General features: G+C 41.4%; 2 protein-coding genes across 2 annotated transcripts in view; both read left to right on the top strand.

Annotated features, from left to right (window-relative positions):
• Window positions 1-780: 780 nt before the first annotated feature.
• Window positions 781-19,746, top strand: dnajb4 (DnaJ heat shock protein family (Hsp40) member B4). The gene is made up of 3 exons (XM_061919638.1): window positions 781-1,282; window positions 8,131-8,729; window positions 16,328-19,746. The coding sequence occupies exons 1-3, from the start codon at window positions 1,072-1,074 to the stop codon at window positions 16,556-16,558; spliced, it is 1,041 nt and encodes a 346-aa protein (XP_061775622.1). The 5' UTR covers window positions 781-1,071; the 3' UTR covers window positions 16,559-19,746.
• Window positions 19,747-24,391: 4,645 nt separating this feature from the next.
• gipc2 (GIPC PDZ domain containing family, member 2) overlaps window positions 24,392-27,349 on the top strand; it is a 30,350-nt gene continuing 27,392 nt past the window's right edge. The window contains exon 1 of the mRNA XM_061919635.1: window positions 24,392-24,981. Within this exon, the coding sequence (XP_061775619.1) occupies window positions 24,703-24,981 (279 nt within the window). The 5' untranslated portion in view covers window positions 24,392-24,702. The remainder of the gene's footprint in view (window positions 24,982-27,349) is intronic.

Here is a 27,349-nt window from a genome sequence, read left to right as displayed (position 1 = left end):
TTAAATTGAACCAAAGTGCTTTACAGGATGAAAAGCATTGAACAATAAAAACAAAATCAAACAAAGAACAAAAGCAATTCATGAGCTAAACAATACGGTAAACGTAGTCAAATAATATTTTTTTAAATTAAATAAATAGATAAATTGCAAAATAAAAGTAATAATAATAAAAGTGCAACCAATTGAAAATAAATAAATAAATAAACATAAGCAGCAGATATACAGTGAATATTTATTTATTTAAAACAGAGTAAGATATATGGATTAATCATTGGCCTACGGGTAAAACTGTTTTTAAAAACTGTAGTTTAAAAACAAATAAAAATGTATATTTGTTTATTTTTCACCGAGTCAATGTGCAAACTGGAATCCAGTTCAGTATCGCACTTTATTCGTGCCTGACATGTCACGTACACAATAACAATTATTTTGACAAGACAAGTTAAATAAAAAAAACACATAATAATACTTCAAAATAAACACACGGTAACAACGCTGAAAATAATTTTTCTTAGAAAGGTACTGTACTTTTTATGTTTGTTATTAATTTGACAAATAAGCAGATTTGAAATGTCAGTATACTTTACCTACTTCGGTCACCGGCATATGTGGCGATAAATAAACATATTGCGATAAGCGACATTACTAGTTCTATTTAGTTGAAAGCATGAATATTATAACCTTCCAGTCGGCGACATTTAATGACAGCGACGTTTTAAACCGAGATAAATAAACATTTAGGTAAACATCACCGAGCCGAGTCGCGTTTCCGCTTCAAAATCAAACCGGAAGTAGAATGATGTCAGACATTGAGCTTGACGGAGCTGAAGACTGCTGCTGCCTGCAGGGGAGGAAGATGCGTGGCTATTTAAAGGTCCCCCCCTCTTCGAAATATCATATTTAACACACAGGCTCCACGGAGCTCACCAGTCGCCTCCCAAATGCTTCTTCTCATCCGACTGGGTGGACGTTAGTCCGGACTGAAGCAGCCGCCAGAAGCAGCGGCGTTTTTACTCCATCTCTCCATTTTCACCGATAAAAACATTGGAGCTACAACCCCCCCTCAAAAGGATGGGTAAAGATTATTATAAAATACTCGGCATCAGTAAAGGAGCCTCGGAGGAGGACATCAAGAAAGCGTATAGAAAGCAGGCGTTGAAATGGCATCCCGACAAGAACAAGTCGGCATCCGCCGAAGATAAATTTAAGGAGATCGCCGAGGCTTATGAGGTCCTCAGCGACCCCAAGAAAAGGGACATTTATGATCAACATGGGGAAGAAGGTAAGGTTATGTCGTTCAAAAACATTCTGTCCATGTATCGTTGCTGCTGTCATCACCATCTGTCGCAGCAGAATTAATCAGCAGCCCTCCCTCAAAACGTATTGTGGAAGGCCTTTATATTATCCCGTTTGTATTTCAATGTGCATCGTGTGTGTTCCCTGAGGATGCAAAAATGTCTTTATTATTATTTTTTGCGCTGCTACTTTGTTAGTTAAAAACATAAGTACCGCTGATTTCTCCGCTGGCCGGGTCTGGCTCCGGTGCCAGTTTCTGCTTTATTAAATCACAATGTGCGTCGTGTATATTCCCTGAGGATGCAGAATTGTCTTTATTATTATTATCATGCCAGATGTATAGCATCTAATGCGGTGCAATTCAACTGGCAGCCCCGGGGGTCAAACCCGGCCCGGGTAATGACACAATATTGGCCCTGACGTTCATTTCCAAAACTTGGGAGCAGTGGCTTGGCCGTGCGTTTCCCCATCAACAAAAATTAATAAACCCGCATCGGACGTGGTACTGTCAAAACAAAAATAGTTGTAAAAAAAAACATGTTGATCCATCGAGCCTTCCATTAGTGGATGGATGGATGTTGAATGTGGAAAAATATAATTGAACTCACAATACCGCTCGTAGGTGGTTGATTTGAGTGGAAGTGGCAGGCAAACTCTTATATCTGCAACCAAATCAACGTTTTGCGCTGTTATTTGTTAGTTAAAAAAGTAAGTACCGCTGATTTCTCCGCTGGCCGGGTCTGGCTCCGGTGCCAGTTTCTGCTTTCCTAAATCACAATGTGCATCGTGTGTATTCCCCGAGGATTCAGAAATGTCTTTATTATTATTATCATGCCAGACGTATAGCGTCTAATGCGGTGCAATTCAACTAGCAGCCCCGAGGGTCAAACCCGGCCAGGGTAATGACACGATATTGGCCCTGAGGTTCATTTCCAAAACTTGGGAGCAGTGGCTGGGCCGTGCCTTTCCCCATCAACATGATAAAATCAATAAACCTGCATCGCACGTGGTACTGTCTAAATAAAAATAAGTGTAAAAAAAAAACCATGTTGATCCATCCATCCATCTATCCATGCATGGATGGATGGATGTTGAAAGTGGAAAATATAATTGAACTCACAATACCGCTCGTAGGTGGTTGATTTCAATGGAAGTGGCAGGCAAACCGTTTTATCTGCAACCAAATCAACGTTTTGCGCTGTTATTTGTTAGTTAAAAAAGTAAGTACTGCTGATTTCTCCGCTGGCCGGGTCTGGCTCCGTTGCCACTTTCTGCTTTCCTAAATCACAAATTCTGATTGGATACCTGGGAGTGACAAGTGAGTATCCAATCATAGTCAAGTTCAACGTATGGCTACTGTCAACAACTTGTGTTCTGATCGGCTATCGCAACTGTCTGTTAACTGAATGTCCTCCGTTCGTTAAACTGCACAGCCGCCGCTATATATTTATGGATAGTCAATTAAAAATAAAATTAAATTTTATTAATTAACGATCATGCTTTATGTATTTATTTATTATCATGTCAGGCATTATTGCGTGACTGTGTTTGTGCTCATAGCGTCTAATGCAGTGCAATTCAACTGGCAGCCCCTGGTGTCAAACCCGGCCTGGGTAATGACACAATATTGGCCCCGAGGTTCATTTCAAAACTTGGGAGCAGTAGCTGGGCCGTGCCTTTTCCCATCAACATTTAAAAATAAATAAACCCGCATCGGACGTGGTACTGTCAAAACAAAAATAATTGTAAAAAAAACATGTTTATCCATCCATATTTTTTCCACATTCAACATCCATCCATTAGTGGTTGGATGGATGTTGAATGTGGGAAAAAATATAATTGAACTCACAATACCGCTCGAAGGTGGTTGATTTGAGTGGAAGTGGCAGGCTAACCGTTATATCTGCAACCAAATCAACGTTTTGCGCTGCTACTTTGTTAGTTAAAAACGTAAGTACCGCTGATTTCTCCGCTGGCCGGGTCTGGCTCCGGTGCCAATTTCTGCTTTCCTAAATCACAATGTGCATCGTGTGTATTCCCTGAGGATGCAGAAATATCATTGTTATTATTATTATCATGCCAGACGTATAGCGTCTAATGCGGTGCAATTCAACTAGCAGCCCCGGGGGTCAAACCCGGCCCGGGTAATGACACAATATTGGCCCCGAGGTTAATTTCCAAAACTTGGGAGCAGTGGCTGGGCCATGCGTTTCCCCATCAACAAAAATTAATCGGACGTGGTACTGTCTAAACAAAAATAATTGTATAAAAAAACATGTTGATCCATCCATCCTTCCATTAGTGGATGGATGGATGTTGAATGTGGAAAAATATAATTGAACTCACAATATCGCTCGTAGGTGGTTGATTTGAGTGGAAGTGGCAGGCAAACTCTTATATCTGCAACCAAATCAACGTTTTGCGCTGCTACTTTGTTAGTTGAAAACGTAAGTACCGCTGATTTCTCCGCTGGCCGGGTCTGGCTCCGGTGCCACTTTCTGCTTTATTAAATCACAATGTGCATCGTGTGTATTCCTTGAGGATGCAGAAATGTCTTTATTATTATTATCATGCGAGACGTATAGCGTCTAATGCGGTGCAATTCAACTGGCAGCCCCGGGGGTCAAACCCGGCCCGGGTAATGACACAATATTGGCCCTGAGGTTAATTTCCAAAACTTGGGAGCAGTGGCTGGGCCGTGCCTTTCCTCATCAACATGATAAAATCAATACACCTGCATCGCACGTGGTACTGTCTAAATAAAAATAAGTGTAAAATAAAAAACATGTTGATCCATCCATCCATCCATCCATGGATGGATGTTGAATGTGGAAAATATAATTGAACTCACAATACCGCTCGTAGGTGGTTGATTTGAGTGGAAGTTGCAGGCAAACCGTTATATCTGCAACCAAATCAACGTTTTGCGCTGCTACTTTGTTTGTTAAAAACGTAAGTACCGCTGATTTCTCCGCTGGCCGGGTCTGGCTCCGGTGCCACTTTCTGCTTTCCTAAATCACAATGATCATCGTGTGTGTTCCCTGAGGATGCAGAAATATCATTATTATTATTATTATCATGTCAGACGTATAGCGTTTTAATGCGGTGCAATTCAACTAGCAGCCCCGGGTAATGACACAATATTGGCCCCGAGGTTCATTTCAAAACTTGGGAGCAGTGGCTGGGCCGTGCCTTTCCCCATCTATATATAAAAATCAATAAACCTGCATCGGATGTGGTACTGTTTAAACAAAAATAATTGTAAAAAAAAACATGTTTATCCATCCATATTTTTTGCACATTCAACATCCATCCATCCATTAGTGGATGGATGGATGTTGAAAGTGCAAAGAATATAATTGAACCCACAATACCGCTCGTAGGTGGTTGATTTGAGTGGAAGTGGGAGGCTAACCGTTATATCTGCAACCAAATCAACGTTTTGCGCTGCTACTTTGTTAGTTAAAAACATAAGTACCGCTGATTTCTCCGCTGGCCGGGTCTGGCTCCGGTGCCAGTTTCTGCTTTCCTAAATCACAATGTGCATCGTGTGTATTCCCTGAGGATGCAGAAATATCATTATTATTATTATTATCATGCCAGACATATAGCGTTTAATGCGGTGCACTTCAACTAGCAGCCCCAGGGTAATCACACAATATTGGCCCCGAGGTTCATTTCAAAACTTGGGAGCAGTGACTGGGCCGTGTGTTTACCCATCAACATTTAAAAATCAATAAACCCCCATCGGACGTGGTACTGTCAAAACAAAAATAATAAAAAAAAAAACATGTTGAATGTAGAAAAAATATAATTGAACTCACAATACCGCTCGCAGGTGGTTGATTTGAGTGGAAGTGGCAGGCAAACCGTTATATCTGCAACCGAATCAACGTTGTTTTGTTGGTTAAAAAAATGAGGACCGCTGATTTCTCCGCTGGCTCCGGTGCCACATTCGGCTTTTGTAAATCACAAATTCTGGTTGGCTACCTGGGAGTGACAAGTGAGTATCCAATCACAGTCAAGTTCAATGTAAGGCTACTGTCAACAACTTGTGTTCTGATTGGCTATTGCAACGGTCAGAAGGCCTCAGGCAGAATTCATACAGGTTGGCAAAAAGCTAGCTGAATTCTGATTGGATAAAATCTTTAACTTAAAAGAGCAACACTGGGGCCTAGTATGACATGAAGAGACTATGATATTTATATATTTATGGAAAGTCAATAAAAATTTAATTAACGTTTATTAATTAATGATCATGATTTTTGTAAGGCCAGCAGAGAAGACCTTGCTGCCGCTGACTGCACACCACTGCTTGGGAGACAAACATTTTTGGACTATTGTAATCATATTGCCAAATCTTTGCATTAACATATTAACCTTTCATCCAAACATAGAAGTCTACGATCCAAACTCATGATTTACACAACTGAAGTGTTCCTCGAGGCACCCCTTTAAACCCTCTGGTTTACGGCCATCAACATTTTTTTCATAATCTTATTCATGTAACTAAGGTCTTGTTTTAGCTTGGTTACTTCAGATGCAGCCAGTTGTCATTTGTTTAACATCTTTAGTTACACTAGTGTTCATCAATGTTTCATATCATATCCTCTCTTTTTGATCATTTGTGCTATTCAACTAGTGGTCCAAGAGTTTAGTTAAAAACTGGTGATTGACTCAAATTTTTGTAGACCGTCTTTAAAAAAAGCAGAGTGCTCCTGTAACTCTGACAAAATAAATAGACCAAAATCAAATATCTACTGCAGAGGATGCTGTTTCTCTGGAATATACAAAGACTTAGTGAAGTTAAGTCAGAAGTCTGGCCACCGTGTTCTTAGCGTTCTGAAAATGTGGCTAACAAAACAATTTCAGTTGAATATCCCTGGTCTAAAGTGATAGTGTGCGAGTGTAATTATCATTATAATCATAACTAAGCTTTATTGGTTGGCAGAAGACGTGAGAGTAGTGCCACGTAAGGATAATGATGATTGACGGTTGGAATTAAGTCTACAGAGTGTTGAGTACAGAATTTACAAATAGCAATCTCCCAAACTCCAGACATTAGACTGTTCAGAAGTGTTTGTTCCAGTATTTACCTAACAATGAAGTATCTTAAGCCTTCAATGTCTAGTCGATTGGTAGATTCTCTCAATCAATCAATCAATCAATCAATCAATCAATCAATCAATCAATCAATCAACCCAAGTTTATTTTGATAGCCCTTAATTCCAAGTGTTTCAAAGGGCTGCACAAGCCACAACGACGTCCTCGGCTCAGATCCCACATCAGGGCAAGAAAAAACTCAACCCAATGGGATACAATGAGAAACCTTGGCAGGGACCGCAGATGTGGGATCCCCCACCCCTGGGCGACCGGTGCAATGGACGTCGAGTGGATCTAGTTAATAGTGTGAGAGTCCAGTCCATAGTGGGGCCAGAAGGGGATCATCTTGAGTGGAGCAGAGCCATCCCCAACTAATGCACGAATGAGCGGTCCACCCTGGGTCCTGACTTTGAACAGCTAGTTAGTCATCTGTGGTCACCTAATAATCTCTCCACGCAGGGGAGGAAGGCAGATCAGAAAAAAGACGGCAGATCAACTGGTCTAAAAGGGGGCGTATACAAATGAGTTTTAAGATGGGGCTTAAATGCTTCTACTGAGGTAGCATCTCTTCTCTTACCGGGAGGGCATTCCAGAGTACTGGGGTTCGAATAGAAAACGCTCTATAGCCCACAGACTTTTTTGGGGCTTTGGGAATCACTAATAAGCCGGAGTTCTAGGAACGCGGATTTCTTGCCGGGACATATGGTACAATACAATCAGCAAGATAGGATGAAACTAGACCGTTTAGTATTTATACGTAAGTAGTAAAACCTTCCTCTGCATCTAAAGTGCACAGGAAGCCAGTGCAGGCGAGCCAGTATAGGTATATATGTATGTATATATGTATATAAAGGTATATACAGTATAGGTATATATGTATGTATATATGTATATAAAGGTATATACAGTATAGGTATATATGTATGTATATATGTATATAAAGGTATATACAGTATAGGTATATATGTATGTATATATGTATATAAAGGTATATACAGTATAGGTATATATGTATGTATATATGTATATAAAGGTATATACAGTATAGGTATATATGTATGTATATATGTATATAAAGGTATATACAGTATAGGTATATATGTATGTATATAAAGGTATATACAGTATAGGTATATATGTATGTATATATGTATATAAAGGTATATACAGTATAGGCCTAATATGATCAAACTTTCTTGTTCCTGTTAAAAGTCTAGCAGCCACATTTTGTACCAAATGTACTTTTTTTAATGTTAGACATAGGGAGGCCTCTCAAAGGTTTGACTGTTGTTCCATCAAGACACATTAGCCCGTTTTCCTAAAGAATCTGAGAATCCTCTTCGAGAGCCCCTAACTTAACCTAAAAGTTCCTAGCAAGGAGTCTTGGTTTAGGAGGGATTCCAGAACATTCTCAGTGAACTATGAGTAAGGAAGGGACAGAAACTCCTATCTTAGTGAGGAGGTGTAGTTTGACCCCGTTGCTAGGTATGAGTCATCATTTCAAAAGATGTGATTGGTTGATCCTAAAAAGTAGATAGAAATATACATTTGGTGAGAATGAATACAATTTGAAACGTCATTATACAACTAGACATGCTGAGGAGTATGCAAACTTTTTTTTTAAAGAAATCTTTTCTTGCGGCCCAGCCTCACCCAGACTCTGCATCCAGTGGCCCCCAGGTAAATGGAGTTTGAGACCCCTGTGGTAAAGCGTTCTTTGTTGTACTTCAGGTCTCAAGGGAGGAAGCGGTCCTCCCACCGACGGGCAAGGCAACACCTTCACATACACCTTCCACGGGGATCCTCACGCCACCTTCGCCACGTTCTTCGGGGGCTCCAACCCCTTTGACATGTTCTTCGGGCGCAAGGCCAACGGGCGCGACGACGATGACATGGAGGTGGACGGAAACGATCCGTTTGGCTCCTTCACCAGCTTCAACCTGAACGGATTCCCTCGGGACGGGCAAGCCGGCCCCGGAGGACAGCAGCAGCAGCAGCAGGGGTCCCGGCGCAAGCAGGACCCCGCCATCATCCACGAACTAAGGGTCTCCCTGGAGGAGGTGTTCCACGGCTGCACCAAGAGGATGAAGATCTCTCGCAAAAGGTTGAACCCAGACGGCAGGACCATGCGCACCGAGGACAAGATCCTCACTATTGAGATCAAGCGCGGCTGGAAGGAGGGAACAAAGATCACATTCCCGCGGGAGGGAGACGAGTCGCCCAACGCCATCCCGGCCGACATCGTTTTCGTCATCAAGGACAAGCCTCACCCTCACTTCAGGCGGGAAGGCTCCAACATCGTGTATCCGGTCCACGTAAGCCTCAGACAGGTGAGACGTCGCACTGAATGAAAATTGTACCGATTCCACTTATGTAACCTGTTTCATCAGCATTGACAAATCATAGCCGACATCTCCATGAGGCATCAGAGAGGTGGCGGCCGCCCACACGCTCGCGCTGCCAGATGTATTTTTACGGTTCCGCCTACTCGCCCCGCTCGGATGAATCTCTGCGTGATGTGATTCATTCAGAGCCGTCGGAACAAATATTTAAACAGGCTTTAATCACACTGAATGTTTGCTGTTCTGCACATCCTGGTATTGTCAGCTAACCTTTCAAGAGCTCCAGCGATAAATACACCGCACCCCCGGAAGTCAAATCTATTCATGAAATTATACTACAATGAATAAAACAATGCATTTCTATTACTATTGTGGATCAAGTCAGAAGTGAAACACGTTGCCATAGGTAGGACACATGGTATCCTAACACATGGATTATGTGATCTGTGGTGTTTCAGCAGCAATATTTGAGGATATTGAGGTGTTAGGTTTAGTCAATGTCCCTGCGATGAGGGCGACTTGTCCAGGGTGTACCCCGCCTTCTGCCCAAATGCAGCTGAGATAGACCCCAGCAAACCCGTCAGTGGTCAAAAACAAGAAAAAAATATATACAAAAATTAGGGGTATATTATTGGAACTAAGCAAAATAATCTGCCAATAGAACAAGAAAATTCGGCTTGTCGAGACTTTCCAAAACAAGTAAAATTAGTTAACCTCAATGAACCCAAAAATACCTTAAAATAAGTATATTCTCACTAATAACAAATGCACTTTTTTTGGTAGGGAAAAAAAATTAGACCTTTTTGCTTAATATGTTGAATAATACTGCGATGAGGTGGCGACTTGTCCAGGGTGTACCCCGTCTTCTGCCCAAATGCAGCTGAGATAGACCCCAGCAAACCTTTCAGTGGTCAAAAACGAGAAAAAAAAAATACAAAAATTAGAGGTATTCAATTTGAATTAAGCAAAATAATCTGCCAATAGAACAAGAAAATCCGGCTTGTCAAGACTTTCCAAAACAAGTAAAATTTGTTAACCTCAATGAACCCAAAAATACCTTAAAATAAGTATATTCTCACTAATAACAAGTGCACTTTTTTTGGTAGGAAAAAAAAATTAGACCTTTTTGCTTAATATGTTGAATAATACTGCGATGAGGGGGTGACTTGTCCAGGGTGTACCCCGTCTTCTGCCCAAATGCAGCTGAGATAGACCCCAGCAAACCTTTCAGTGGTCAAAAACGAGAAAAAAAAAAATACAAAAATTAGAGGTATTCAATTTGAATTAAGCAAAATAATCTGCCAATAGAACAAGAAAATCCGGCTTGTCAAGACTTTCCAAAACAAGTAAAATGAGCTAACCTCAATGAACCCAAAAATACCTTAAAATAAGTATATTCTCACTAATAACAAGTGCACTTTTTTTGGTAGGAAAAAAATTTTAGACCTTTTTGCTTAATATGTTGAATAATTCTGCGATGAGGTGGCGACTTGTCCAGGGTGTACCCCGCCTTCTGCCCAAATGCAGCTGAGATAGACCCCAGCAAACCCGTCAGTGGTCAAAAACAAGAAGAAAAAAATACAAAAAATTAGGGGCATATTATTGAAGTGAAGTGAAGTGAATTATATTTATATAGCGCTTTTCTCTAGTGACTCAAAGCGCTTTTACATGGTGAAACCCAATATCTAAGTTACATTTAAAGCAGTGTGGGTGGCACTGGGAGCAGGTGGGTAAAGTGTCTTGCCCAAGGACACAACGACAGCGACTGGGATGGCGGCAGCGGGGATCAAACCTGCAACCCTCAAGTTGCTGACACGGCCACTCTACCAACCGAGCTATACCGCCCACAAAGTTAGAATATATAATAGCAAAATAATCTGCCAATAGAACAAGAAAATCCGGCTTGTCAAGACTTTCCAAAACAAGTAAAATGAGCTAACCTCAATGAACCCAAAAATACCTTAAAATAAGTATATTCTCACTAATAACAAGTGCACTTTTTTTGGTAGGAAAACAAATTTAGACCTTTTTGCTTAATATGTTGAATAATTCTGCGATGAGGTGGCGACTTGTCCAGGGTGTACCCCGCCTTCTGCCCAAATGCAGCTGAGATAGACCCCAGCAAACCCGTCAGTGGTCAAAAACAAGAAGAAAAAAATACAAAAAATTAGGGGCATATTATTGAAGTGAAGTGAAGTGAATTATATTTATATAGCGCTTTTCTCTAGTGACTCAAAGCGCTTTTACATGGTGAAACCCAATATCTAAGTTACATTTAAAGCAGTGTGGGTGGCACTGGGAGCAGGTGGGTAAAGTGTCTTGCCCAAGGACACAACGACAGCGACTGGGATGGCGGCAGCGGGGATCAAACCTGCAACCCTCAAGTTGCTGACACGGCCACTCTACCAACCGAGCTATACCGCCCACAAAGTTAGAATATATAATAGCAAAATAATCTGCCAATAGAACAAGAAAATCCGGCTTGTCAAGACTTTCCAAAACAAGTAAAATGAGCTAACCTCAATGAACCCAAAAATACCTTAAAATAAGTATATTCTCACTAATAACAAGTGCACTTTTTTTGGTAGGAAAACAAATTTAGACCTTTTTGCTTAATATGTTGAATAATTCTGCGATGAGGTGGCGACTTGTCCAGGGTGTACCCCGCCTTCTGCCCAAATGCAGCTGAGATAGACCCCAGCAAACCCGTCAGTGGTCAAAAACAAGAAGAAAAAAATACAAAAAATTAGGGGCATATTATTGAAGTGAAGTGAAGTGAATTATATTTATATAGCGCTTTTCTCTAGTGACTCAAAGCGCTTTTACATGGTGAAACCCAATATCTAAGTTACATTTAAAGCAGTGTGGGTGGCACTGGGAGCAGGTGGGTAAAGTGTCTTGCCCAAGGACACAACGACAGCGACTGGGATGGCGGCAGCGGGGATCAAACCTGCAACCCTCAAGTTGCTGACACGGCCACTCTACCAACCGAGCTATACCGCCCACAAAGTTAGAATATATAATAGCAAAATAATCTGCCAATAGAACAAGAAAATCCGGCTTGTCAAGACTTTCCAAAACAAGTAAAATGAGCTAACCTCAATGAACCCAAAAATACCTTAAAATAAGTATATTCTCACTAATAACAAGTGCACTTTTTTTGGTAGGAAAACAAATTTAGACCTTTTTGCTTAATATGTTGAATAATTCTGCGATGAGGTGGCGACTTGTCCAGGGTGTACCCCGCCTTCTGCCCAAATGCAGCTGAGATAGACCCCAGCAAACCCGTCAGTGGTCAAAAACAAGAAGAAAAAAATACAAAAATTAGGGGCATATTATTGAAGTGAAGTGAAGTGAATTATATTTATATAGCGCTTTTCTCTAGTGACTCAAAGCGCTTTTACATAGTGAAACCCAATATCTAAGTTACATTTAAAGCAGTGTGGGTGGCACTGGGAGCAGGTGGGTAAAGTGTCTTGCCCAAGGACACAACGACAGCGACTGGGATGGCGGCAGCGGGGATCAAACCTGCAACCCTCAAGTTGCTGACACGGCCACTCTACCAACCGAGCTATACCGCCCACAAAGTTAGAATATATAATAGCAAAATAATCTGCCAATAGAACAAGAAAATCCGGCTTGTCAAGACTTTCAAAAACAAGTAAAATTTGTTAACCTCAATGAACCCAAAAATACCTTAAAATAAGTATATTCTCACTAATAAGTGCACTTTTTTTGGTAGGAAAAAAAATGAGACCTTTTTGCTTAATATGTTGAATAATACTGCGATGAGGGGGCGACTTGTCCAGGGTGTACACCCAAAGGGAATAAGCGGTAGGAAATGGATGGATAGATGTTGAAAAATATTCTTAAATTAAGTAAATGCTAGTGCCATTATCTTGATGTAATGATATGCACTCAGCATCATGATTTATTTATTTTTTTAATGCTTGAAGCAAGAAATTATTACTTAAAAAATAGATTTATAATTGTGAGTGTTGCTGACACAGCTTTGCAACAGTTTATATTCTAGTTTCAAGCATGTTTTACTCAATAAAGTTCATCAAATCTCAGCAACAAGCTATAATATCTTACTGAGATCATTTAGGACCCTTCATCCATCCATTTCCTACCGCTTATTCCCTTTCGGGGTCGCGGGGGGCGCTGGCGCCTATCTCAGCTACAATCGGGCGGAAGGCGGTACACCCTGGACAAGGCGCCACCTCATCACAGGGCCAACACATATAGACAGACAACATTCACACACTAGGGACCATTTAGTGTTGCCAATCAACCTATCCCCAGGTGCATGTCTTTGGAGGTGGGAGGGGCCTATCCCCAGGTGCATGTCTTTGGAGGTGGGAGGGGCCTATCCCCAGGTGCATGTCTTTGAAGGTGGGAGGGGCCTATCCCTAGGTGCATGTCTTTGGAGGTGGGAGGGGCCTATCCCCAGGTGCATGTCTTTGGAGGTGGGAGGGGCCTATCCCCAGGTGCATGTCTTTGGAGGTGGGAGGGGCCGGAGTACCCGGAGGGAAACCACGCAGTCACGGTGAGAACATGCAAACTCCACACAGAAAGATCCCGAGCCTGGATTTGAACCCAGGACTGCAGGACCTTCGTATTGTGAGGCAGACGCACTAACCCCTCTGCCACCGTGAAGCCCTCATTTAGGACCAAAACCCTCAAAACAAGTAAAACACTCTAACATAAAATCTGCTTAGTGAGAAGAAGTATTTTATCAGACAGAAAATAAGCAAATATCAGATATGTAATTTTACTTAGATTTCATTATTTGCAGTGTAGAAAATGGATGGATGGATGTAGGTTTAGTCAAAAACATGGACTTGCAGTGAGGGAGAGAATTTCCTGTTCTGATGGAAAAGTAAAACAAATAATAATTGATTAAATAAATATTCATATTTTTTAATTAAACTGTGTTATAAATGTTTTTCTTTATGATTACAATCATTTTTTTTTTCCAATAAAAATCTGTAAATTTGCACGTTTCCTGATTGTATAAAGAGCAGGAAGCTGATAAGAGGCTGCCTCTGTAGACGATCCTGTCTGCTTAGTGAATTTAGTGAATTATATTTATATAGCGCTTTTCTCAAGTGACTCAAAGCACTTTACATAGTGACACCCAATATCTAACTCAGGGGTGCCCATTACGTCGATCGCGAGCTACCAGTCGACCGCGGGGGGCGTGTCAGTCGATCTCCAGCCAGGCTTTTAAAAAAAATAGACCTAAAAATGAGTGATCATCAATCTTCACCAAGACGTCACTTAAATGACATTCACGGTACCCGAGGGTCTTGTGAGATGACGCTGGCTGCTGCAAGATCATTATTATGAAAATATGACCGAGAGGAAGGCGAGAAACACTTTTTATTTCAACAGACTCTCGCGCCGTACCTTCCGTCAAAACTCTAAAGGCCGACTGCACATTTCCTATCTTCACAATAAAAGCCCTGCTTCATGCTGCCTGCGCTAACTAAATACAGAGTCTCGGAAAGCTGGCGTGCACAAGTGATGTGCACGCCAGCTTTCTGAGGGATCGCTTGTGCACGCCAGTCTTCTGAGACTCTTATTTTGTTAGCGCAGGCAGCATGAAGCAGGGCTTTTATTGTGAAGATAGGAAATGTGCAGTCGGCCTTTAGAGTTTTGACGGAAGGTACGGCGCGAGAGTCTGTTGAAATAAAAAGTGTTTCTCGCCTTCCTCTCGGTCATATTTTCATAATAATGAACTGGCAGCAGCCAGCGTCATCTCACAAGACCCTCGGGTGCCGTGAATGTCAATCAAGCAAGCTACCGAATTTGCCGCCAATGTTTTTCTTGTAAAGTGTATGGAAGCTGGATGAATTAGATGCCAAAAACCAACCACTTTCATGTGGTATTGTACAGAAAGGACAACTTTTTTTCTCCTCCATTTGAAAATGTGGACATTATCAGCACTATACTGTCTGATTCCAATCAATGCAAGTCATCAGAATCAGGTAATACACCAACTTATATTCTTGTCTTTGTGAAAGAAAGACATCTATATGTGTTACACATGCTTGTATTATCATTAAACACATTTAACTTGTTTACAAAAATGTCTCTTTCATAAATAAATAAATATAAATGATATATATAAATGAGGTAGATCCCCTCGAGTTGGTCAATTGAAAAGTAGCTCGCCTGCAGAAAATGTGTGGGCACCCCTGGTCTAAGTTATATTTAAAGCAGTGTGGGTGGCACTGGGAGCAGGTGGGTAAAGTGTCTTGCCCAAGGACACAACGGCAGTAACTAGGAAGGCACAAGCGGGAATCGAACCTGCAACCCTCAAGTTGCTGGCACGGCCACTCTACCAACCGAGCTATGCCAGATTTTGTCCAGTGCATTCTGTCTTGAGTGCACTGACTTAATACGTCCTAGAAACCAGACAGTGCCGAGTATTTGTTTTTTATTGTAAGCCAGTATTTCTTGTCTGCTTTCGTGCACCAGCAAGTCACTCACGCTGCTGGCTGAGGGCGTGACTATTTTAAGTTCTCCCACTTAAAATGATGACAGAGGTCTGTCATTTTCATCATAGGTACACTTCAACTGTGAGAGACAGAATGTGAAATCCAGGAAATCACATTGTAGGAATTTTAAAGAATTTATTTGTAAATTATGGTGGAAAATTTGTATTTGGTCAACCATTCAAAGCTCTCACTGATGGAAGGAGGTTTTGGCTCAAAATCTCACGATACATGGCCCCATTCATTCTTTCCTTAACATGGATCAATCGTCCTGTCCCCTTAGCAGAAAAACAGCCCCAAAGCATGATGTTTCCACCCCAATGCTTCACAGTAGGTTTGGTGTTCTTGGGATGCAACTCAGTATTCTTCTTCCTCCAAACACGAGGAGTTGAGTTTATACCAAAATGGATACATGGATTGGGAGAATGTCATGTGGTCAGATGAAACCAAAATATAACTTTTTGGTATAAACTCAACTCGTGACATCTATTAAACAAGACAAGAAGCAAGGAATTAAACAGAGACAGAATTACATTTAGCTCAATTGAGGAGAAATGTGTCGACACTGTACAATGGTACAGTGTCTTCCCACGCTCTGACGAATGATTGTACGCCTCCTCTTTTATTTGGACTTTCTCTGATTACATGGCAACAGCTGTTTCAAAGGGAGGGGGGTCGTAAACAGCCATGGCCTTTGGTTACAAAACAGTTAAAAGAAGAGGTGCCTGCCTCCTCTCCACTTTGTAGATCTCGGATGAAGACAAAGTCTTCCTGTGGATTACAATACATCAAAGAAACCGACGCCCTCATGTCGCTCCCCGTCCTACACAGTGGAGTTTTACAAGCCTTTTGCTTGGTAGGATCAAAGACAGCTTTTGTGCTCTCGCAGGGCGAGCTGAACTCAATGTAACACAAAGTTTTGTGATAACTTAGATACCATTATTCTGACAATGTGCCTTGTAAACACAGCCATCATTTTAAATGTGTTTAGTAATATCGTTAAGTACAAACCTTGTGTTTTCTCAGCCCGCCAACTGATTCCTGTGTTTCTTTCTGCCACCTGCTTGTTTCTGATCTTTGCAGTCGCTGTGCGGATGCTCGGTTACCGTGTCGACGATAGACGGCAACACGTGCAACATGAAGATCACGGACGTGGTCAAGCCTGGCATGAGAAAGACTGTGGCGGGTCAGGGGCTTCCCTTACCCAAAAACCCGGAGCAGAGAGGAGACCTGGTGGTGGAGTTTGATGTGAACTTTCCCGAAACGTTGCCCGGCAACGCCAAGGATGTCCTTAAGCGGCACTTACCGGCTTAGGGCCAAGTAGCGATGCAGCGGGCGGGACTGGCATCTCCACACAGGCAAAGGACGAATGTGAGATATCACCACTATTTTTGGACGTTTTGGGTGTTTTTATAAATATCACGCATGCTGCCAAGACCATCTGTACGTACAAACCCTGTTTCCATATGAGTTGGGGAATTGTGTTCGATGTAAATATAAACAGAATACAATGATTTGCAAATCCTTTTCAACCCATATTCAGTTGAATATGCTACAAAGACAACATATTTGATGTTCAAACCGATAAACATTTTTTTTTATGTGCAAATAATCATTAACTTTAGAATTTGATGCCAGCAACACATGACAAAGAAGTTGGGAAAGGTGGCAATAAATACTGATAAAGTAGAGGATTGCTCATCAAACACTTATTTGGAACATCCCACAGGTGTGCAGGCTAATTGGGAACAGGTGGGTGCCATGATTGGCTATAAAAACAGCTTCCCCAAAAAATGCTCAGTCTTTCGCAAGAAAGGATGGGGCGAGGTACACCCCTTTGTCCACAACTGTGTGAGCAAATAGTCAAACAGTTTAAGAACAACTTTCTCAAAGTGCAATTGCAAGAAATTTAGGGATTTCAACATCTACGCTCCATAATATCATCAAAAGGTTCAGAGAATCTGGAGAAATCACTCCACGTAAGCGGCATGGCCGGAAACCAACATTGAATGAGCGTGACCTTCCATCCCTCAGATGGCACTGTATCAAAAACCGACATCAATCTCTAAAGGATATCACCACATGGGCTCAGGAACACTTCAGAAAACCACTGTCACTAAATACAGTTTGTCGCTACAGCTGTAAGTGCAAGTTAAAGCTCTACTATGCAAAGCGAAAGTCATTTATCAACAACATCCAGAAACGCCGCCGGCTTCTCTGGGTCCGAGATCATCTAAGATGGACTGATGCAAAGTGGAAAAGTGTTCTGTGGTCTGACGAGTCCACATTTCAAATTGTTTTTGGAAATATTCGACATCGTGTCATCCGGACCAAAGGGGAAGCGAACCATCCAGACTGTTATCGACGCAAAGTTGAAAAGCCAGCATGTGTGATGGTATGGGGGTGCATTAGTGCCCAAGGCATGGGTAACTTACACATCTGTGAAGGCACCATTAATGCTGAAAGGTACGTACAGGTTTTGGAACAACATATGCTGCCATCTAAGCGTTGTCTTTTTCAAGGTAAAGTTCTACTCTGCAAAGCGTAAGCCATTTATCAACAACATCCAGAAACGCCGCCGGCTTCTCTGGTCCCGAGATCATCTAAGATGGACTGATGCAAAGTGGAAAAGTGTTCTGTGGTCTGACGAGTCCACATTTCAAATTGTTTTTGGAAATATTCGACATTGTGTCATCCGGAGCAAAGGGGAAGCAAATCATCCAGACTGTTATCGACGCAAAGTTTAAAAGCCAGCATCTGTGATGGTATGGGGGTGCATTAGTGCCCAAGGCATGGGTAACTTACACATCTGTGAAGGCACCATTAATGCTGAAAGGTACATACAGGTTTTGGAACAACATATGCTGCCATTTAAGTGTCGTCTTTTTCATGGACGCCCCTGCTTATTTCAGCAAGACAATGCTAAGCCACATTCAGCACGTGTTACAACAGTGTTGCTTCGTAAAAAAAGAGTGTGGGTACTTTCCTGGCCCGCCTGCAGTCCAGACCTGTCTCCCATGGAAAATGTGTGGTGCATTATGAAGCGTAAAATACGACAGCGGAGACCCCGGACTGTTGAACGACTGAAGCTCTACATAAAACAAGAATGGGAAAGAATTCCACTTTCACAGCTTCAACAATTAGTTTCCTCAGTTCCCAAATGTTTATTGAGTGTTGTTAAAAGAAAAGGTGATGTAACACAGTGGTGAACATGCCCTTTCCCAACTACTTTGGCACGTGTTGCAGCCATGAAATTCTAAGGTAATTATTATTTGCAAAAAAAAATAAAGTTTGAGTTTGAACATCAAATATGTTGTCTTTGTAACATATTCAACTGAATATGGCTTGAAAAGGATTTGCAAATCATTGTATTCTGTTTATATTTACATCTAACACCATTTCCCAACTCATATGGAAACGGGGTTTGTACACAGACTTCTCTCCCTTTCCATCACACTCGCCATAAAAGTTCTGGTGAAGCCCAACATGTGTTGTGCCAAAGAAATGCTTTCTCAAAGACGTGACAGGTTTCCTTTGGGAGTTCGGAGTCATGATTACGTTCCACCGTGTGTGCGTGTTGTTTAGAAATAACCTTGTAAAGCTTGAATTTTAACTTAAATATTTCCATGTGAACTGATAAAGTATTGTAAGCACATATGACGGTTTTATTACTCCAGCTCCAATGCGCAAAGGGCAATGTCGAAAACGCTGGGTGTGTTTTTTGCTTCAAACTAGTGAGCAGGCCAGCTGCTGCCAACACTTCACTTACAGATCTTATACTCACCACCAGGGGACGCTACATCACTCATCACGACAAGTGCATGGGAGGTCCCTTGGTGGGATGAGTTGATGATGCAGTCAGGGGCCACTTTTGTTTTTAGCTGCAGTCAGCTACACAGTAAAACCCATTCTTCCTTAATTTGTATATTTTAAGGCCGTTGGGTGTGTGTATTTTTTACACATACTTTATATTTATATGTCTGCAAACACTTTAATACCTGTGACGAATCCTTTTTATTCCGGGTGGATAAATACACCTGTTGTGGAAGCGCTCATGCGACAAGAGTGCAGTGTAAAAGTGCGATTTGGGAGGCAAATTGGGGCCAAAAAACTGCAAATAAGCACAATGTCCAGCAAAAGTTGAAGTTTTTGTACTCAAACTACCGTAATACAGTAATATCCTTGTCTATGAGTATATACATGTATTTTGTCTTCTTGTACATTAAAAAGGAAAAATGCAAATTTCCCTAAATTCCATACAAAGTATGTAGAAAAAGACACCTTTGGGTTAAGTCACTGGTATCAAACTCAAGGCCCGGGGGCCAAATGTGGCCCGCCACTGCATTTTATTTGGCCCTGTATCAATAAAGTACTGTAACTTTTCTTACTAAATGTATTATTTATTTCTATTTTGGGAGGAAAAAAAATTAAAATGTAATCGCAAATTATGTCAAAACTTAATCAGAATCAGAATCAGAACAGTTTTTTATTGCCATTGTTGGAGAACGGGTTCACAAACTAGGAATTTTTCTTGGTGCAATCGTGCAACATAAAACACACACACACACACACACATACGTGCATATATATATATATATATATATATATATATATATATATATCTTGGTTGGTAGAGTGGCCGTGCCAGCAACTGGAGGCTTCCAGGTTCGATCCCCGCTTCTGACATCCTAGTTACTGCCGTTGTGTCCTTGGGCAAGACACTTTATCCACCTGCTCCCAGTGCCACCCACACTGGTTTGAATGTAACTTAGATATTGGGTTTCACTATGTAAAAGCGCTTTGAGTCGCTAGAGAAAAGCGCTAGATAAATATAATTCACTTCGCATAAAAGTTAAATTAATTAAATCAGATCAGAAATACTTGTCTAATTATGCAAAAATATACCATCAAACATTTGATTAATTTTTTGAAATATAATTAAATACTAATAATAATGATTTCAAAGCAAGTTATCCATCAAATAATGCAATGTAAAAGTAGAAATAGATTTCATGGTAAAATTGCGGCCCTGCGATGAGGTGGCGACTTGTCCAGGGTGTACCCCGCCTTCCGCCCGATTGTAGCTGAGATAGGCGCCAGCGCCCACCGCGACCCCAAAAGGGAATAAGCGGTAGAAAATGGATGGATGGATGGGTAAAATTGCGAAATTTACTGCGTTTTTTTCAGCATTTTTCTCTAAATGAAAAAAAAAGTACTTTTTTTTTTTACTGTGATAAACTGCGGTGTCGTTTTGGCATTTACTGTAATACTTAGACTTAGACAAACTTTATTGATCCACAAGGAAAATTGTTCCACACAATAGCTCAGTTACAAAGGATGGAAAGTGTAAGGATGGAAAGGATAATGCAGGTATAAAGTAGACTGAAAATGTACCGTGGTAGCAATATAAAATACAACATATATGTAATATTTACATATTTTATATACAGTATATAATATATACTGATATAGCTCTACCCACTACTATCTGTAGTGCAGGCCTGGGCAATTATTTTGACTCGGGTGGGCGAATTTAGAGAAAAAAATGTGTCTGGGGGTAGGTTTATTTATTTTTAGGTAAACTAATACAAAACCTCACAATAAAGTCTGATTGAATGCTAAAAATGTTATGACAGACCTCCTTAAAAACGGAATGGAATTTTATTTTTTTCTATGAACGATAAAACTCTGAATATTGAGAACATATGAACATCACGCCCCTTCTCAATCGACATATTTTACAATCAAGCCAAACGCAACAAACTCAGCGAAATATGAACGCCAAGGGCAAAAAAACAAAAAACATCTACAATCTGATATATGTGATGTATCACTAAGTATTAGAACTTTCTTGTAAAAATCTCCTTCCACGTCTGTCCCTGACACCCACATTTCAGGCTGGCTGCTCCGGAAACACTCTGTGGAAACGCTCCCCACCCACACTGCTTGGTGCCTCGTCTGACCTGCTGTGACGTAGATTACCAGAGTAACTAGTAGGGTTGTACGCTACATGGGTGTTAGTATAGTACCGCCATACTAATGAATCATATTCAGTACCATACCGCCTCTAAAAAGTAAAGGTCGGCCACACCCTAAGAAATTTTGATCAAATAAAGCCAATAATGCAATTTTTTCTACAAGCCCCTTTTCCATTTGAGTTGGGAAATTGTGTTAGATGTAAATATAAACAGAATACAATGATTTGCAAATCCTTTTCAACCCATATTCAGTTGAATATGCTACAAAGACAACATATTTGATGTTCAAACTCATAAACATTTTTTTTCTGCAAATAATCATTAACTTTAGAATTTGATGCCAGCAACACGTGACAGAGAAGTTGGGAAAGGTGACAATAAATACTGATAAAGTTGAGGAATGCTCATCAAACACTTATATGGAACGTCCCACAGGTGTGCAGGCTAATTGGGAACAGGTGGGTGCCATGATTGGGTCTAAAAGCAGCTTCCATGAAATGCTAGTAATTCACAAACAAGGATGGGGCGAGGGTCACTATTTGTAAGCAAATTGTCGAACAGTTCTAGAACAACATTTCTCAACGAGCTATTGCAAGGAATTTAGGGATTTTACCATCTACAGTCCGTAAAATCATTAAAAGGTTCAGAGAATCTGGAGAAATCACTGCACAAAAGCAATGATATTACAGACTTTTGATCCCTCAGGCAGTACTGCATCCAAAACTGACATCAGTGTGTAAAGGATATCACCACATGGGCTCAGGAACACTTCATAAAACCACTGTCAGTAACTACAGTTTGTTGCTACATCTGTAAGTGCAAGTTAAAACTCTACTATGCAAAGCCAAACCCATTTATCAACAGTATCCTGAAACGCAGCCGGCCTGGCTGGGCCCGAGCTCATCTAAGATGGACTGATGCAAAGGGGAAAGGTGTTCTGTGGTCTGACCAGTCCACATTTCTAATTTTTTTTGGAAACAGAGGACGTGGTGTCCTCTAGAACAAAGACGAAAATAACCATTCGGATTGTTCTAGGCGCAAAGTTCAAAAGCCAGCATTTGTGATGGTATGGGGGTGTATTAGTGCCCAAGACATGGGTAACTTACACATCTGTGAAGGCACCATTAATGCTGAATGGTCCATACAGGTTTTGGAGCAACATATGTTGTCATCCTAGTAACGTTATCATGGACGCCCCTGCTTATTTCAGCAAGACAAGTGTTACAACAGCATGGCTTCATAAAAAAAGAGTGCGGGTACTTTCCTGGCCCGCCTGCAGTCCAGACCTGTCTCCCATCAAAAATGTGTGGCGCATTATGAAGCGTAAAATAGGAGAGCGGAGACCCCGGACTGTTGAAGGACTGAAGCTCTACATAAAACAAGAATGGGAAATAATTCCACTTTCAAAGCTTCAACAATTAGTTTCCTCAGTTCCCAAACGTTTATTGAGTGTTGTTAAAAGAAAAGGTGATGTAACACAGTGGTGAACATGCCCTTTCCCAACTACTTTGGCACGTGTTGCAGCCATGAAATTCTAAGTTAATTATTATTTGCAAAAAAAAATAAAGTTTATGAGTTTGAACATCAAATATGTTGTCTTTGTAGCATATTCAACTGAATATGGCTTGAAAAGGATTTGCAAATCATTGTATTCTGTTTATATTTACATCTAACACTATTTCCCAACTCATATGGAAATGGGGTTTGTAGCGCCCTTTATATAGAAACGTATCAAAAAGTACTGAAAAGTATCAAAATAATATTGTTATCAGGACAACACTAGTCACTAAAATATAATGCAAAAGCACAGATTCCAACCATTGAAATATCTTTTATAGTTCAAGACTTATGGTCATTATAAAACATGAGTGTACATCATAATGGCAGCTACACTTTCCATCTTAAAGATTTAAAAAAATATATTTGGGAATGTCCGGCGGGCCAGATTGAAAAGCTTAATGGGCCGCATGTGGCCCTGGGGCCTTAATTTGCCCAGGTCTGCTTTACAGTAATTTACTGTTTAATGGTTTAGCTCGGTTGGTAGAGTGGCCGTGCCAGCAACTTGAGGGTTGCAGGTTCGATTCCCGCTTCTGCCAACCTAGTCACTGCCGTTGTGTCCTTGGGCAAGACACTTTACCCACCTGCTCCCAGTGCCACCCACACTGGTTTAAATGTAACTTAGATATTGGGTTTCACTATGTAAAGCACTTTGAGTCAATTGAGAAAAAGCGCTATATAAATATAATTCACTTAATACACTTAAAAATTTTGTGGTGAGATTATTGCAATTTACCAACATTTTTTTACATTTAAATTCTTGGGAAAATCTACTAAATAATGCGTTTACTTTTAGAAGCAGCCCTCCAGGGCTAAAGATAACTGCAATGTGGCCCTCAGTAAAAATTACTTTGACACCTCTGGGTTAAGTCAGTGGTTCTCAAATGGGGGTACTTGAAGGTATGCCAAGGGGTACGTGAGATTTTTTTAAAATATTCTAAAAATAGCAACAATTCAAAAATCCTTTATAAATATATTTATTGAATAATACTTCAACAAAATATGAATGTAAGTTCATAAAGTGTGAAAAGAAATGCAACAATGCAATATTCAGTGTCGACGATTTTTTTGTGGACATGTTAGGCGCCAGCGGCCCCCGCGGCCCCGAAAGGGAATAAGCGGTAGAAAATGGATGGATGTTCCATAAATATTGATGTTAAAGATTTCTTTTTTTGTGAAGAAATGTTTAGAAGTAAGTTGATGAATCCAGATGGATCTCTATTACAATCCCCAAAGAGGGTAATTTAAGTTGAGGATTACTTCTATGTGTAGAAATCTTTATTTATAATTGAATCACTTGTTTATTTTTCAACAAGTTTTTATTTATTTTTATATCTTTTTTTCCAAATAGTTCAAGAAAGACCACTACAAATGAGCAATATTTGCACTGTTATACAATTTAAAATCAGAAACTGATGGCATAGTGCTGTATTTTACTACTTTATCTCTTTTTTCAACCAAAAATGCTTTGCTCTGATTAGGGGGTACTTGAATTAAAGAAATGTCCACAGGGGGTACATCACTGAAAAAAGGTTGAGAACCACTGGGTTAAGTGATGCAGGTGTACCCAATAAAGTGGCCGCTGGAGTGCACAGGTGCTGCCGGGTCCTCAGTGCGCCTGCGCACATCAGAGGCGCGTACACAGCAGCTATTGTTAGCTGCAGGTTTCCTCGCACTTGATCCCCGGCTACCTGTTGCCTCTTTGCCGGTGTTATTTGCTCCAAAAACACGCTGTCCAGGAACCAGTCGCGGCCAGGTGAGGGAAGAGAAAAGTGTCGCCGGTGGGAAGGAAGAAAGAAAGAAAGAAGGAAAGAAGAAGCGCTCGACGCGGAAAGGAGGAAGTAAATAAGAGCGAGGAAGATTGTTGTTCTTCAACAAGTTCCAATGTTTTAGCGGCGCTGACAAGCAAACGACGACAAGAAAATGCCGCTGGGTCCGTGGAGGAAGAAAAACAAGTCGACCAAGGAGCACCTGGTGGACAACGAGGAGGTCGGCGGCGGTCACGCAGGTGCCGGGGGTTCGCTCACTAAGTCAGCCGTCAATGGCGCCGGTCTGCCGCCTCCGCCCGCCAACCTGCGGCCCAAACTGGTCTTCCACACGCAGCTGGCCCACGGAAGCCCCACGGGCAGGATCGAGGGCTTCGGCAACGTCAAGGAGCTCTATGCCAAGATAGCAGACGCCTTCGAGATCAGCCCACTGGAGGTAAGAAGACATCCCCCAACCCACGACGCAATGGGCTTTGCCAGAGGGCCAAGAGGTCCACTTTCACCGTGACCTGTTCTCAGTGGACGTGTAAATGGTCTAAACCAGTGATTTTCAACCACTGTGCAGTCTGGTGTGCCGTGGGAAATAATTTAATTTAATCTAATTGGGTTAAAAATATTTTTTGTAATTTATCCATCCATCCATCGAACTTCTTCCGCTTATCTGAAGCCAGGTCCCGGGGGCAGCAGCCTAAGCAGGGAAGCCCAGACTTCCCTCGCCCCAGCCGCTTCGTTCCAGCTCCTTTGTTTTTAATATTTTTGTGCATCACTTTGGAAACATTTGTGTTGTTTAAATGTGCTATATAACTAAAGAGGATTGGATTGGATCCTTGTATTACCCGATTAGCAGAGTAATAATTGAGTGCCTATGAGACACCCCAAATTTTATCTGAAAATGGGAAAAAATGCCCAACATATCATGACTAAAATGATTTAAATATAAATGTAGTGTTAGTAAAACCCAAGACCATTTTACATCCTTTTGACTGGATGACCGAAAACAGGAATAAACTGCACAGCTGTCTTAACTGAGCTGTGAAAAAACTGCTCATAACTATCCATCCATCCATCCATCTTCTTCTGCTTATCCGAGGTCAGGTCGCGGGGGCAGCAGCCTAAGCAGGGAAGCCCAGACTTCCCTCGCCCCGGCCACTTCATTCCAGCTCTTCCCGGGGGATCCCGAGGCTTTCCCAGACCAGCTGGGCGACATAGTCTTCCAAACGTATCCTGGGTCTTCCCCGTGGCCTCCTTCCGGTCAGACGTGCCCGAAAAACCTCCCTTGGGTGGCGTTCGGGTGGGCAACAGTTTCAGGGCCATAACTGCCAATGAGAGCATTTAAAGGCCTACTGAAATGAGATTTTCTTATTCAAACGGGAATAGCAGCTCCATTAAATGTGTCATACTTGATCATTTCGCCATATTGCCATAGTTTTGCTGAAAGGATTGAGTAGTGAACATCGACGATAATGTTCGCAACTTTTGGTCGCTAATAAAAAAGCCTTGCCTGTACCGGAAGTAGTAGATGATGTGACGTCACAGGTCTTAGGGCTCCTCACATTGTTTATAATCATAGCCTCCATCAGCAAGAGCTATTCAGACCGAGAAATCAACGATTTCCCTAATAATTTGAGTGAGAATGAAATATTCGTGGATGAGGAAAGTTAGTGAAGCACTAAAAAAAAAAAAGGCGCCAGCAGTGGGAGCGTTTCAGATGTAATTAGACACATTTACTAGGATAATTCTGGAAAATCCCTTATCTGCTTATTGTGGTAATAGTGTTCTAGTGAGATTCTAAAGTCATACCTGAAAGTCGGATTGCTGCGGTGAACGCCAGTGTCTCTGAGAGAAGCCGAGGAGCCAAGATCCCAGCTGCCTTTTTGAACTGCATGAGGAGGTCGTGTAATCCACTGAAGTCTCCGGTAAGAGGCGACTTAATATCACAATTTTCCCAGCCAAAAACTTGCTGGTTGACGTAGAGAAACATGTTCCCCTGACCGCTCTGTGTTAAAGCTTCACAACAAACAAAGAAACACCGGCTGTGTTTTGGTTGCTAAAGGCAGCTGCAATCCACCGCTTTCCACCAACAGCATTCTTATTTGACGTCTCCATTATTAATTGAACAAATTGCAAAAGATTCAGCAACACAGATGTCCAAAATACTGTGTAATTATGCCATGAAAAGAGACGACTTTCAGCCGTGTGTGGTGCTGGGCTGAAATGTCCGCTCCAACCAATAACGTCATGCGCACGCGTCAATATAAGCGTCATCATTCCGTGACGTTTTCAGCAAGATACCTCCCAGGAAATTTAAAATTGCAACTTTTAGTAAACTAAAGCGGCCGTATTGGCATGTGTTGCAATTTTAAGATTTCATCGTTGATATATAAACTATCAGACTGCGTGGTTGGAAGTAGTGGGTCCGTTGTTGCCCAAGGACACAACGGACGTGACTAGGATTATAGAAGGTGGGGATTGAACCAATAACCCTCAGATTTCTGGCACAGCCACTCTACCAACTTCGCCAGGACCGTCCCCCTGTTAAAGTAAACAACTAGTTCAAATGTATGGAAGCTTTACCGTCATATTAGTCAAGACATCAACCAAGTTATTGCAGCAGCTCTGTTATATTAAATGTTGTCAAGTGTGTTAGCGGAATGACCATGACCGGTTCCCAATTATTCTCGTTTCTGATTGTTGGAAGAAGCATGTAAAACAGGGGTAGGGAACCTATGGCTCTAGAGCCAGATGTGGCTCTTTTGATGACTGCATCTGGCTCTCAGATAAATCTGAGCTGACGTTGCTTAACA

Source organism: Nerophis ophidion, linkage group LG14 (assembly GCF_033978795.1).
Source record: "Nerophis ophidion isolate RoL-2023_Sa linkage group LG14, RoL_Noph_v1.0, whole genome shotgun sequence".
Lineage (NCBI taxonomy): Eukaryota > Metazoa > Chordata > Actinopteri > Syngnathiformes > Syngnathidae > Nerophis > Nerophis ophidion.
Note: the sequence above shows the minus strand (reverse complement) of the source record. Positions and strands in the feature narration are given on the sequence as shown.